This window comes from Perca fluviatilis, chromosome 5 (assembly GCF_010015445.1).
Source record: "Perca fluviatilis chromosome 5, GENO_Pfluv_1.0, whole genome shotgun sequence".
Classification (NCBI taxonomy): Eukaryota; Metazoa; Chordata; class Actinopteri; order Perciformes; family Percidae; genus Perca; species Perca fluviatilis.
Window position 1 is genome coordinate 1,127,068 of NC_053116.1, and position 14,850 is coordinate 1,141,917.

Sequence of the window (14,850 nt, forward strand, 5' to 3'; positions counted from 1 at the left end):
CAGCAGAGATTGCGTCAAAGTGACTCTCTATGATGAGAGAAGGAATTGTATTTACACAGCAGGCTGATAGGAGCAGAGCACACTGACATGCATCTATGACATCTGACTCACAGCCAAAACATCAACAGCTGAGCAGCTGAGAGGAGAACATGGCAAAGCACACAAGTCTGTGTGTGTGTCTGTGTGTGCGTGTGTGTGTGTGTGTGTGTGTGTGTGTGTGTGTGTGTGTGTGTGTGTGTGTGGCTGTATGTGTGTGCGTGCGTGCATGTTCTCCTGTGCCACAGAGATAGTTGTATTTGTATTTGGTTGTTAAGAGAGATAACGGACTAGTTAGCAGTCAGAATGACAGGCCGTCTGACCTGCGGCATGGCAGCTCAGCGGCATGTCACTTTATATTCTATCTATATCTTTATATAGCGTCCCATTTACCACGCTGGATCAAGTGAAAGTCACTTCTTGCCCACAAACTCAGCAATAAAGTCTTTGTAGTCCAGCGTTTGCTAAATCGATCATGCTCTCGTAAACTGCATGATTTCAAACCAGGCAGGCGCGAGCTGCGAGGGCCCCCAGAGGCGCGAGGCCCAACCCACGCAACGGTTCTGCTTCCTGGTTGGTCAGGGTCTCTGCAGGTATCAGACACCTCAACATTTCATGCTTTTAAAAAGCTTTTTTAATCATCTTTTTTCTTTTTCAAGCATTGCAGGTAAGTGTAAAGGTCCTGCATATGTCCTTACAGTATATGGGAATATGGTTATTAGAGTGAGGTTAATCTACATTGTGCCAACAGGTAAGTGCAAGTATGAAGTAAACAGACAGTATTAGGCCCAGGTACTGTATGTCCAAAGACATTTGAAGGAGCTGCAGACACCCTGTTTATTTACCACTAATACTCGTTAATAAATAGTAGTCATTCTAGGACACTAGAGCAGAAAAGAAAGATTTAGAATTTAGAGTCTTACTGATGATCTCTCCTGCCGGTTTAGCTTCGCCGTTGTTGTTGGAGGGATAGGTGGGGGTGGCTGATGGACGGAGAGAGAGACAGAGAGGGGGGGGGGAGAGAGAGGAAAAGAGAGAAAGGGAGAAAGAGAGGGAGAGAGGAGGGGGAGGGGATGCAGAGAGAGGGAGGAGAGAGAAGGAGATTAGAAACCAGGGAAATAATTCAATAATTCAAACTTTTTCTATGCATTTTTTTATTTAAATCGTATATATCTTATATATATATATATATATATATATATATATATATATATGTCTTCTTTTGGTAGGGCTGGGTATCGTTGAAAAAAAATGCCGATACCAGTACCCTTAGGTGACACCAATGGAAAAATCCATCCTTTTTCTTCCCACTTCCTTCGATACCCAGGTTCCTCGTATTCCCGATCACACGTGGCACTAAATGAAAGAATGCTGGGTCCAAAAAGGATTGAATGCAGGAATGGATGGAGATCCCTTGGTCCTGGGTTATTTCCTCAGACAGTGTGTGTATGAGGTGTGTGTGTGTCTCTGTGACTCACGGTAACAGTCGGGGAAGTTCTCGAAGCCGCTGGCGCAGGATCTGCAGTCCTCTCCGGCGTAGTTTGGCTTGCAGAAACAACGGCCGGTCAGATCCTCACAGGTACCGTCCGTAAACTCCGACTGACAGTCGCAGCCTGCAGAGACCAGGATGAAACATACGTGTGATCATGGATATATATATATATCATATTTGCATTTGAATGCTTTATGTCCATTAGATGATGTTATTTGGCGGACAGCTGTCACTCACATGTAGAGCTGTAACAATTCCAAATGTTGCTGTACAATTAAAGTTTTGAATGAATCCCAGGAGACATATTTTGGTTATATATCCCTGTCATGTGACCCACATAATATAATAACACAAATACATAGCCTGTGAAGCAAACAACGCCTCTTTATTGTTATAAAGAAATTTTTTCTAACTGTATCCCCACCTTGTCATATGTGTTGCTATGCACGTGTTTAGGCTCCAGTAGCAACAACTAGCATAGCTTTAGCTCAACAGCCCGACCAATAATCACTTATAATATATAATTACAATGTGGCATATCTAAACAAAATCAACAATTAACGTCAACAGTCGTATGCCTTAAAGGACAATTCCGGTGCAAAATGAACCTGGGGTTAATAACACATGTACCGAGTCGACGGTTCTCTGGGATATGTTTTCATGCTAATCGAATGTGTCTCTAGCTTGAAACAAGCTAGCGCAAACGGGTGATATCTTATAACGCTAGCTTGCGGGGCAGAGGGTAAATCTCTATTTCTACAAGCATTGAGAACTTTGTAAGTGTACAGACAGTTTATTAAAAAGATAGATTTGACTGCTCATGACTGCTTTCCCAAGATGGCGCCCGAATGTAAACATGAACACTACTGTCTTTATAATCTATCTTTTTAATAAACTGTCTGTACACTTACAAAGTTCTCAATGCTTGGGTTTACATGTAGGGACCCTCATTATGCTAACCTGACTCCACCAGATGGATTGCTTCGCATTTGCTCGGCATATCCATCTGGGAACTTTCCATTGGAGAACTTTTGGGAAGGGGCGAAAATACTGGTTAGCTGATTGGATGAACCATCTGTCTATCACCTATATTGGTGATAGACGTGCCAAATCAACCAATCAGATCAACGAAGCGTATGAAAATACAACCACAAGCCCGCCCCTGCTGCTGCAGGCAAAGCATAGCTCGTTAGCTCCTGCAAGCAAGCAACATGTCGGTAAAGGATATTTGCCGTTTGTGTAACGAGAATTTAGGAATAAAAGGCCCCATTTCAGGTTCCTGGACCATATTCCAAAAGAAGGATCCAAGAGAAAAAAAGCATTAGCGAGTGGCTAACAGAATTAGGGCTACCGCTGTCTGAAAATACTGGTTAGCTGATTGGATAAACCATCTGTCTATCACCACTTAACCCACCTCAAAACCAACGCTGATTGGCCCGGTCGTTTGGCTAACGGCTCCAAATTTTCTCTATCTCAAGATGCCAGACTGATCTGCGAGTGGAAAACTGGAGCTCGCGAGATCAGGACGGTCTCACGAGGCTATCATTATGCTACCGTTGAAGTGTGGTGCTATTTTGAGCCTTGTTAGTGGTGTAGAAATAGAGATTTGCCTTCTGCCCCGAAAGCTAGCATTAGCAGCTAATCAGCGGTTTGCGCTAGCTTGTTTCAAGCACATTGGATTAGCATGAAAACATATCCCAGAGAACGGTCGTCTTGGTACACATATGCTATTAACCCATTGATTCATTTTGCCCCGGAATTAAGACTGATTAAGACTGATTTACAGTGATTACGTAAAAAAAGAAAAGACAATTAGACAATTATGTAATAATTGTAAGGGCCTACTCACGTGAGCAGGCCAATGAGGAGTCGATGGCGTGGTCAGGTGACCTGTAGTAGGTGGGGATGCAGCGCTCACAGTTGGCTCCAGTGGTGTGGTGCTGAAAGGGAACACTTTGCATTAGAGCATGAGTGGGTTTTATCTGTTTAACCAGCAGAGTCCCGTTGGGATTACAAGGAAGACCTGGCCAAAACATGCCAGTAGCATGAAGAGAACACAAAAAGGAGACCAAATGAAAAGGAACCAAAAATCAAGCACAGGGAACTCACGTTTCAAAAAGTCTTTGTAGTCAGGTCAAGTAAAAACTGGGGCTGTCCTCCTCTGAATATATTCTCACTCATATGATTTTCAATTTGTTGATTTAATCAACAGATTTGTAAAACTGAGTTTCTCCATAAAATATCATGCAAAAGCATCACTTCAAATCTTGTGTTTACCAGAGATGTGCTCATAACATTCTTGGAAATAAGTCATTCAGAATGAAAAAAGCATCAAATATGAGTGGACTAAGACCAAAAATGACCGATTAGTCGACTAATCGACTAAATATTAAAAACATTACAGAAAAAGTTCATTAGATTAGCAACCTTCTCCAAAGCTGCACCACTCCTTTTGAAGTTGCATTTTTGACTATTTCTGTCATTAACATTCTTCAAACCTGTATATTTGTGTTCGATATTATTTTGTTAACAATTCACATGTATTTAATATATTCCTCTGTGTTATACATTTTATATGAATAAAAATAGACTTAGCAGTGTCCTGCTATGCAACTATATTGTTTTTACTGCAAATATAGCAATTATTTCTGTTTCTCGACATGCATTTCTTTCTTCTTTTTTTTAACACTTAAAATGTATTTTTGATTTTGTACGTCTACATTAGTGGAAAGAGGAAACATCACTGCCTCTATTGCTGCCACAGGAAAGGTAAAACACCAAACACAAGCTCCGAACGGCCCGGAGTTTGTGGAACAGCTGTTTCCTGCAACAACAAGTGCGGTCGGAAACGTCGAAATCTATAAGTGATCTGATGGTCATTGTGAAGTATAAAGTCAACTTTTTTGGGCGGTTTAAGAACACAACAGGACGTCAAACAAATGGGCTGTTTCACGGACCCCCCCAACCACCCCCCTCCCTCCTTAGTTACCTGACAGTTGAGGCAGACTCCTCCACCTCGGTGGTGTCCGTGCACGTCCACGCTGCCTCTCTGCTGATCAACCTCCGGGTCGTAGTAACAGTCAAAGGAATGGCGGTGACAGTTACACGCTGGAACACACAAACAGATGGAAACATAAAACACACAAACACATAGCAGTTTGAAATATCTCAAATATCACGCATCTTTTTACCTGCAAAATTACAATCAAACTTAAGTTCAGGAGCAAACTTAATTCGCTCGTAAAGCCCGAGAGATGCAGCTAGAGAGCCAGTAAGTTATTTCCCAATGTTCTGAACGCTCCACATTCAACAGCTTCTTCTACTCTTGGCTCGACATATGGTCATAGCGTATGTGCACATGAAAAACTAGTCTATATGCACGACATTTCACCAGCATGCTCTCGTTCTGCTGGAAATTCTGCCGGATGTCACTCTTTTCGAATGTCCATTTAGGATGTCACGTCCCCTTCCTCTTCCTTTGTGTTGGTGTTCTAAACCTTCCCCGCACTAACTCTGAGGACCCCCTAGGGGTCACGGACCCCCTGTTGAATATCTCTGTCCTAAGTGTTAGAATACAGACAGAAAACCCCTCCCCTGGTATCATGTTTCATTCACTAACATTCAGAATTGCAGCCCCACAAAAATATTTCATTTCTTCTTCGGGGAAAGGTTTCTGTTCCATCTGAAACCTCCTCAGACATCACTCAGCCTCTGTGACGCCACTTCAAACGCAGTAGTTGTTTTGAACGCCGTTTTGTCTGACAGGTGTTCATTCAGCAGGGTGGGAGATTACACACGCTACTCAGGATCATATCTAGTAATCCCTAATTAACACAACAACCACACGGGCTGAATCATTTCCTGACATTTGATAAAAAGACAGTTTGAAGGCTCTTTGTAGTTTGAAGTAGAAATGAGAAGGCTGGGGAGATTTTATGAATCATAAAAGGGTTATTTCATGTGTGATTACAGTCAGTGATCAAAGACTGGTGCAATCTCTTCTAGTTTCCCTATGTTACACTTTTTGTAGTTTTTATTAGAATCTGTTTATCTAAAGAGTCATGTGAAAACACAACCTGGTCTCACAGAATTCCTGTGATCACAGAAGGCTTGTATCATGTGGACGCGCAAACAGTGTTGTTGTCATTACTTAGATTTCCTCCTTCCGGTCGATCCCTACCCGAAAGTCTAACAGCCCAAACTCGCCCTCATCATTGCACATGTACACATACAGAAAGAGGATTACATACATCCTTAAACCTAATCCAAGATAAAGAAAGACAAGTCCACGCCTAAGATGCACACATGCAGGAAGTCCAGATCAAGGTTTACTCTTCATACAGAGTCAGTGAAACCTTATCTAACCCTCAGCGCCTGAGAGGTGCCCGCTGAATAAACCAGCGCTCCTTATCCTCCAGCTCTGATAGCGGCGAGTGTTTTTCTCAGACCTAAGGCACATTTGACTTTTTTTTCCCCTTTCTTGAAACCAACCAACCAACCAAAAAAAAAATCTAATCTGAAAGGAGCTTTAAGGACAATCCAGTAGTGAGTCCGTCGAGTGATAAACTAAGCAGACCAGAATAACTCAGCTCGTGACCAGAGACACAGTGCTGCTCTCAGAGCTGCCCTCTGCTCTCAGACACATTTTATATTCTCTCTAAACCAGGGGTCTTTAACGGTTTTTACAGAGCAGGGACCCCCTACTACATGGCCGGTTCTAGCCCTTTGGTTGCCCTAGGCAAGATTGAGTTTTGCGCCCCCCCAGTCTCGCACTGCCAGATCTCCACAGCACTGTGTCAGCGATAGAGTAGCAATGTATGTTGATTTTAGTTTCTAGCTTCCATGTAAGTTGGCACTAACATTTGGTATAATCATAACTGGTCTGTCAAACCAAAGGCCACTTTTTTCTTTCTTTTTTTTTTTACCTTTTTCTGAATCAATTATGCTGGAAAAATCTTTATCTAAAGGGAAACATAGATTACAATGCAAATATAAAAACATAATGGAATATTTTGCAGAAAGGCTCTCAGGCATTCTGTATTGCTTTCATCTATTTATTCTCCTTTGGATCGATGTTTCTAATTATATCTGAGTCAGCACACATGTACCCTAGGCATCATTTACTCTTCCCACTTTTGCTTCTTTTGTTGAGGAAGTAACCACCTTAAATGTGCATATTAAAATTATTCACCTGAATGATACATTAATTCCTTTTAATGAATTAATAAACCACTGGACTGTAATATTTCAGATGTGTTTGAGCAAGATTTCTGCTCATTTTCAAAACTTTGTGCACATTCAAAATACAGCATATCTCATCTGTGTTCTCTGAGGTTTGGAGGAGTTGTGCTATTGTGAGAAAAATAAAGTGATAATACAATAGGCTATTACAAGAATAAAGTCACTATATTTCAGAAAATAATCCATCTGCACCATAGTCTGCTGTGCATTATGTGATTGCTCTGTTGATACAGTAGATGTCAGACTTTCTGCCAGACACAGAGCCCTGTTTTGGACGCTGGTCTCTGAATGAGACAGGTTAGGGAAGTGGCTGGAGGCTACGCTGCTCTACATTGGAGGTAGAAACACAAAACTACGCAGAAATAGGGACACATCTGCCGCAGCATGCCCACAGCAGAGCGCGTCCATTATAAACCTGCAGCAGCTCCGTGTCTGTCACGCAGCTCGTCTCTATTTCTACAGCGAGAGAGGACACTAAGCGGTCTGCTTCAGAGCTCCGTGTGTTTGAGTCTGACCCGTAGACTGGAAACGTCGCGTAATGAAAGGTTGACAAGTAAACGTGTGACTGAGGGGGCGCCCTAGGATGATCATGTTTAATGGACATGTTTTATTTCGCTTGTAGTTCTAATTCTATTATTAATGAAAAGTAGACCTAAGGACGACACGGCGCCCCCAACACTTTTGACGCCCTAGGCAATCGCTGGCCCTGCCCTACCACATATTAAGTTGCATATTAAACTGGGCCTACAATAAACTGTGGGCGGCCTAAAGCCTTTGTATACCTTTTTTGAGCATAGAATACTAAGCTATATATTGTTGAGTTAGGGTTTGGGTTAAAAAAAAACTTTAAAAAAATGTACAATAATTTGGTCCCCCCTGTTGAAGATCTCTGCTCTAAACAGTTCCTTTCATCTGAAACATCATACTTGAGGTTTCCGTCCATGTTCTAAAATTGAACCCCTCTTTATATTACCAAAAATTCTAAAATAAAAGATAATATTGTTAGCATTGAACAACTTTAGCTCCCTTTGACACAGCTGCTGTGAATAAGACCAGTGTTGCAGTCTACGTGATACGCGGGTATACGCCGTATAGCCACTGTCACTACCCGATGTGAGTCGAGTGCAGATTTGAGTTGCGCATGCGTCGCTCTTCAACAGCCCCACACAGGTAGGCTAGACATGATTTCACACAGATCTGTTTTGCTGTTAGCCACAGAATAATGAGATAGGTACATTAGATGGCAGTAATTTATTATTTAGCGTACGGCATTACATTTTCACGGCGTGATCCCTGATGTCAGTTCTAGATTAGAGGCTGAAGTAGCCTACAAGAACCTGCTAAAGAGAGACTTCTGTAATGTCATTACAATAAAAATGGACCTACATAACGAAGTCCAGTCACTGCTGGCTACAAGTTAGCAATCAAACACAACAAAGGCTGTCACTGGAATGGTGTTTTGAGCTAACGTTACCAATCAAACAATCATAGATAGCTAATTGCTTGCAGCCGGACGTTATGCCATAAACCGTTTAAATCTGAGCATGCGCAACTCACATCTACACTCGACTCACATCGGGTAGTGACACCCACTAGCAAAGGTCAGGGGTTTCCGTATACCAACTTACAAAAAGTATGAGGATAACGTTACGTAACAACGATTGTTTTGTGACAAAACCTTCACACTTTAGTTCATAAATCCACCCCGTCTGTGTTGCGAGTTGCGTTTAGGAACAACAACACAGTTGCTTGGCGGTCATTCTCTGCGCAAAATATCAAATGAACTAATGTGAATCACTAAAGGAGATATAAACGAAAGAAGAATTTAAACTACACTCTTTCTGTGTTTTTGTAAGATCTGGATTGGTTGTGGCTCCCTCCGTTGGGATTGAAGGGCTAGTTGTGGATGAAAATAAACTTTACAGGACAAATTAATTTGTGCAGCTTTGTGTTCCTCACGCTGGTTAAAAAAAGAAATCGGTGTTATCTATAACTTATAGATATCATCGATTTCACATTTGTGTGCTCCTTGTTCTTTTCATGTTTGTCGAATAACAGATGGTTGAAATTCTTTGAGCCTTTATAAAACGCACCTGTTGTTGTCTGCTAGATGTGGATTTGAGCGGCAAATCTTGCATCACATTTCAGTAGCGCTCATCGTTAGCTTCAAGCCACTGCACATCTTGGAGCCACTTTTTCCGAAATGAAATTAACTAATGTGAATCACTAAAGGAGAAATAAATGAAAGAAGAATGTAAACTACACTCTTTCTGTGTTTTCGTAAGCCCTGATCTGGATTGGTTGTGGCTCCCTCCGTTGGGAAGTCTTTTCTTCGGCTCTGGCTCCAGTTGGCGTTTCTTTGTAGGTGGCGAAACGCCAAAGAAGGTGCTTAAAGGTCCCATGACATGGTGCTCTTTGGATGCTTTTATATAGGCCTTAGTGGTCCCCTAATACTGTATCTGAAGTCTCTTTTATATAGGCCTTAGTGGTCTTCTCGTGAAGGTTCCTTAATTGTATCGGAAGTCTTTTTTTTTTTCCTTATATTTTTTTTATTTTTTTTTATTTTTTTTATATTTTTTTTTTTAATTTTATTTTTTTTTATTTTTTTTATTTTTTTTTTTTTTTTTATTTTTTTTTTTTTTTTTTTTTTTTTTTTTTTTATTTTTTTTTTTTTTTTTTTTTTTTTTTTTTTTTTTTTTTTTTTTTTTTTTTTTTTTTTTTTTTTTTTTTTTTTACTGTATCTGAAGTCTCTTTTATATAGGCCTTAGTGTTCCCCTAATACTGTATCTGAAGTCTCTTTTATATAGGCCTTAGTGGTCCCCTAATACTGTATCTGAAGTCTGTTTTATATAGACCTTAGTGGTCCCTTAATACTGTATCTGAAGTCTCTTTTATATAGACCTTAGTGGTCCCCTAATACTGTATCTGAAGTCTCTTTTATATAGGCCTTAGTGGTCCCCTAATACTGTATCTGAAGTCTCTTTTATATAGACCTTAGTGGTCCCCTAATACTGTATCTGAAGTCTCTTTTATATAGGCCTTAGTGGTCCCCTAATACTGTATCTGAAGTCTCTTTTATATAGGCCTTAGTGGTCCCCTAATACTGTATCTGAAGTCTCTTTTATATAGGCCTTAGTGGTCCCCTAATACTGTATCTGAAGTCTCTTTTATATAGGCCTTAGTGGTCCCCTAATACTGTATCTGAAGTCTCTTTCCCCAAATTCAGCCTTGGTGCAGAATTACAGCCACTAGAGCCAGTCCCACAATGAGCTTTCCTTAGGATGTGCCATTTCTGTGTCTGTAGCTATTGAGGAGGAGAGAGGGGGGGCAAGGTGGAGGGTGGGGGTGTGGCCTTGACCAACTGCCACTTTGCTCGTTTGAAAGCCATGATGTCTCTCTCTCATGGGGGGGCCAAATTCTCTGGGTGGACAAAGCAGAGAAAGTGGAGGTAACCTTGCTCCTTATGACCTCATAAGGAGAAGATTCCTGATTGGTCCATCTGAGCTTTCATTTTCTCAAAGACAGAGCAGGATACCCAGGGCTCGGTTTACACCTATCACCATTCCTAGCCACTGGGGGGGCATAGGCAGGCTGATGGAACTCATATTAATGTTAAAAAACCTCATAAAGTGAAATTTTCATGCCATGGGACCTTTAACGTCTGTTGCTTTTTGGACATCTCTGGCAGTAGTTGACAAGCAACACGTAAGGTTAGACGAGAAGATCGGTCAAGTACGTGGCATTACGCATTCCTGATTTTTGTCGCGCACGCGTACCTGCGTACCAGTTATGTGCACCCCTGTCTATAAGCCCAATACACGCACTTCCAGCTGCAGTAGTAATTACAAACGCCTCAACTTCCCCTTCTCTGGAGTTGCATATCATGTTGCCCTTTAATGACCTGTTTGCCATTGTGTTACTGATGTTGTTCCTTGTTAAATATAACTGCAGAATTGATAACAGACAGCTCTCGCATGTAAATATAACCCGAGTTTTGATAAGGGGAGGCGGCAGCAGTACGCAGTCCCAGATTGTTTTAAGGCACGATCAAAGCTTTTAGCTGATAGCGGAAATGCTTCAAGGTGGCCCATGTGCCAATATTCTGTTTATGACTTCAAATAAACATTTACATTAGAATTCATACCGAATGATTTTCAACAAATCTACCGTCCACAAGGAGGGAGAGCATTATTTTAGTGTTACATTATAAAGTTATCTGGAAATAAAACAACAAAAAAATAATCACATTCTCCAAATCACAACGTTCCTTACAAAATGGAGAAAGATAATCTTATAGACCATAACATTAGGGGGGTCACCAGAGATGGCTCTCCTTTCTTTTCTTCTTTGCCCTTGTCCTCTTCTTCCTTCTCCTCTTCTTCCAACTCCTCCTCCTTGAACTTGGCAGCATCCCATGGCTCTTATCTGATAGCTCCTCGAGTCCTCGGTCCTCTGCTGAACCGGAAGTTGTTCTGGACCTCCTTCGTGAAGGCCGTCTCCAAGCTCTTATTTCTGTCTCGAGGACGGATCACCGAGGACGTCTCATCCCTCTAAAACACACTTGCTCGTTGCCTCTCTCCTCCTGTGATTTTCCTCGCTTCTCTCCCGTGCTTCCTCAGTGGGAGGGACTAAGACGCAGAGGAAGGGAGGCAAGTGGAGGACTCGAGGAAGCAATTTAAGGGACATGAGATGCAGCGCTTGTCCTCATTGTTGTCCCGTCTCTCTGTCTATTGTTGGCATCCAGTGTTCAAAACAGGTAATCTGACCTTTGACCTGGGCTTATACTAAAGCAGTGGTTGGTTAATGATCAGTTATGCAATTAGTGTTTGCACATGTGAGGAGTGGGGGTGTGACCACTGGCCACGCTCAGCCCCGACAAAATGTAGCAACACGTTTTTTGTAAACTGAAACAGGGGTGCGTTGAACACACTGCTGTGTGTTCTGCCTTTTTATTACCCAGAGTTTACAGACACGTCTCTGCTGATTGGGCATCAAAAAGTGTTTTATGCAATTGAAAAGTGAGTGAAAGGCTGAGAAATAGCGTATGGTTTTGGGGACTTGGTGTGTAGTTTTACTCTTTGACTGAGAGGTTTCAGAAACCGTGTGACATGTAGAGACTCTGTGTGTTAGCAGTTAGCAACTGTAAATGACAAATGATCAAATGCTGCTTTTTTTTATATCAGAACTGTGATTACTTTATGCCCCAGCATCAATGCGGTCTGAAGTGGACACGGATCTTACGGCACAAATGTGGCAGGAAAGGAGTATATTCCAAATATGTTGATCATATTCAGGTTCATATTCAGAAGAAAAGAAGCTATTTTATAGAGACAGATGTGTGAAAGTTACCAAGAAAGCTAAGAGCAGCACTGCACCCCATGTGCCTGTTCAGCTTCGTTAAATTAAGGCCAACTCGTTCTGTTGAACCAACACATTCCTCTGCAGGGATCAGTGATTCAACACTCTGTGTGTGTGTGTGTGTGTGTGTGTGTGTTGTGTGTGTGTGTGTGTGTGTGTGTATGTGTGTGTGTGTTTTTCCAAGCACGAGTTCTTCCACGTATGCTTGAGCGTGTGTGTATGTGTGTCAGTATCACAGTATATCAGGACTATGGTACTACTCACGTTCACACTCGTTGGCGCTGTAGGTCGTGGCCGGTTTCCATGGTAACTGGTTGTATCCAGGGCAACACTGGCCACAAGACAAGCCACAGGTGTTGTGCTGACAGTCGCACTGTAACCTGTAAGCAACAACAAGAACAGTATAGGTAAAGAAAACAACAGCTATAGTTTTCTATGATGTTATTTTGGCATCACCTTTGGATTGCTTTCACACACACACACAAACACACACACACACACACACACACACACACACACACACACACACACACACACACACACACACACACACACACACACACACACACACACACACACACACACACACACACCTGAAACATGCCACAGTATGTACCTATCTCTGCCCATTGTGCTTTGGGTAAAACATCATTTGAACTTTTCTCAAAAGTTCACATTCCTCTTACCCTGCTGCTGTCACTTCAAAGAGAAAGACAGAAAAAGAAAGAAAGAGGAGTGTGACAGAGAGTCAAAAGAAAAGAGAAAAGTGGAAATAGCCCCCTCCCAACAATGAAAGAGTTAATCTTTCCCCTTCATCGACAGCGGCTGACTGCTTCACCCCGGCTGTTAATCGGATTAGTCTGTAAACCTGCGGCCTGCCGAGTGTGGCCAAAACACAGCAGAGAGAGAGAGAGGAACAACCCTCTTAACGCCATTCTCTCGTCCTCTTAACCGGTCAAAGAAAGACAAACAACAGGAGGGCTGGAGCCACAGGAGACAGAGGTGCAACGGAGAGGAAGGAAACAAATCAAAAGAAAATCACCGATCAAATGTTATTCCTGTGGTTTCAGTTGACTTCCTATTGGAAGAGTCATTTTGGTTCACGTTTGTGTTTGTTTGGTTTCAACCTCCGGCCACTTGGGGCAGTGTTCACTGTCAATTAGAGGTAAGGTATTATAATCAAGAGGGAACTGCACTCAGGTGTTAGCCTGGTCCCACCAGACTCTGGTACATTAGCCGGGTCCTACCAGACTCTGGTCCATTTCATTAGTACAGAGAGTCTGGCCACTCTCCATTGACAAGTGTTAACTTCATGAAGGCGGGTACTCTGTTAAAGTTTAAAACTATTGGATCTGCCCAGAGCTACTCTGGATCTGCCAGAACCAATCGCTAACGTTTGGTCGTGACGTCGGCTTAGCATCGCTAGCGTTAGCCTTAGCCAACTCCTTCACCACTAACAGACTGAGCTGGAAAATCAAATTGTTCCCGAACCCCGTGGGCCTCATGGCCACCAACACAACTCAGCAAAGATTGTTCTTGCTCGGGCTTTAAATTCTGGATATTCGGCATATATGGCGTTGCCATAACGGACCGAATGGCTTCGCTCGCATCTTCCTCCGCCAACATTAGGGAACTACAACTCAAACTAGCGCACAGCCTCAACATCATCGTTGTCAGCCCCTCCCTCTGTTCGCTGATTGGACGGGAAAAGATTGGGCTGAAGAAAACCCAAGATAATACCGCAACCCCAGACGGAGTACTGAAGGAAAATTTAAATTGAGCGTAGGAGGGTGGAACCAGGCTACAAACGTTTTATCGTTTAGGAGTGGAAAGTAGTAGACTACAATAGGAACAACATGGCTGTATTACAAACTGTAATAAATAAATTGTGTTATTGAAAACACTGGACATTTTGGTCATTTCCTACCCGCGTCGGAAAACTAATTGACCATGCAACCTTGGTGGCGTTCAATTGAATGGCAAAGGGGTTCACTACGCCAATCCATAAAAGTTTTTCTAATATAAATATGACTAAATTTGTAGTCAACATGACTTAAACTGGCGCTAAAAGTACAGATACAGAAACATTAAGCTAATATTTACCTTTTCTCTTCTCTCTTGTATCGTATTGTATTGATATCATCGATTGATTAGGATGACTTGTTGGATTGAGGAAAATGGACAGAATATATAGCTTGATTTCATCTTTACCAGACCGAACTCTACATATCACTACGATCCTAATTATTTTTTTTATTACACATAAACAATAATACAAAGGCACAATTTAACAATATTTACCTCAACATACATGTAAAAAATAAATCATTTCAACACAATAACAAAAAAGCTTTCTTCAAATAAAGAAAAAAACAGAATAGCAGTACTTTATGGCTAACTTAAGATAATCATGTCTCTGTATGCCAAGGTTTAGATAATATCAGTCTCCCCCCTTTCATTTTCTTTACATATTTTTCTGAACCTTTCATGATAAATTCCTCTTGAAAATAATAATCCTTAAGAATAAAAATGAATGTTCTTGAGTCCTGAAGTTTATTGCAATGTTGATGATAAAAACACAAACCCTGGACTGACCTTCAGGTTTTCAAACATTAAAAACATGGCAGCTGTTTTGGAAATAAGGGTCTGAATAAACTGAAGCGACAGATAAACCACGCAGCTGCAAAAAACATGCTTCATTGTGTCTACAGTCGCAAGTTTAA

The 14,850-nt window shown here is 41.7% G+C and overlaps 1 protein-coding gene across 3 annotated transcripts in view; it reads right to left on the bottom strand.

The window, feature by feature from the left end:
- The window catches only part of lama5 (laminin, alpha 5), a 143,182-nt gene that overhangs the window by 73,303 nt on the left and 55,029 nt on the right, over positions 1-14,850 (bottom strand). For all 3 annotated transcript variants that reach the window (XM_039799640.1, XM_039799639.1, XM_039799638.1), the window contains exons 7-11: positions 12,392-12,507; positions 4,518-4,636; positions 3,378-3,468; positions 1,515-1,649; positions 960-1,019 (exon numbers count right to left, since the gene is read on the bottom strand). In XM_039799640.1, the coding sequence (XP_039655574.1) occupies positions 960-1,019; positions 1,515-1,649; positions 3,378-3,468; positions 4,518-4,636; positions 12,392-12,507 (521 nt within the window). The remainder of the gene's footprint in view (positions 1-959; positions 1,020-1,514; positions 1,650-3,377; positions 3,469-4,517; positions 4,637-12,391; positions 12,508-14,850) is intronic.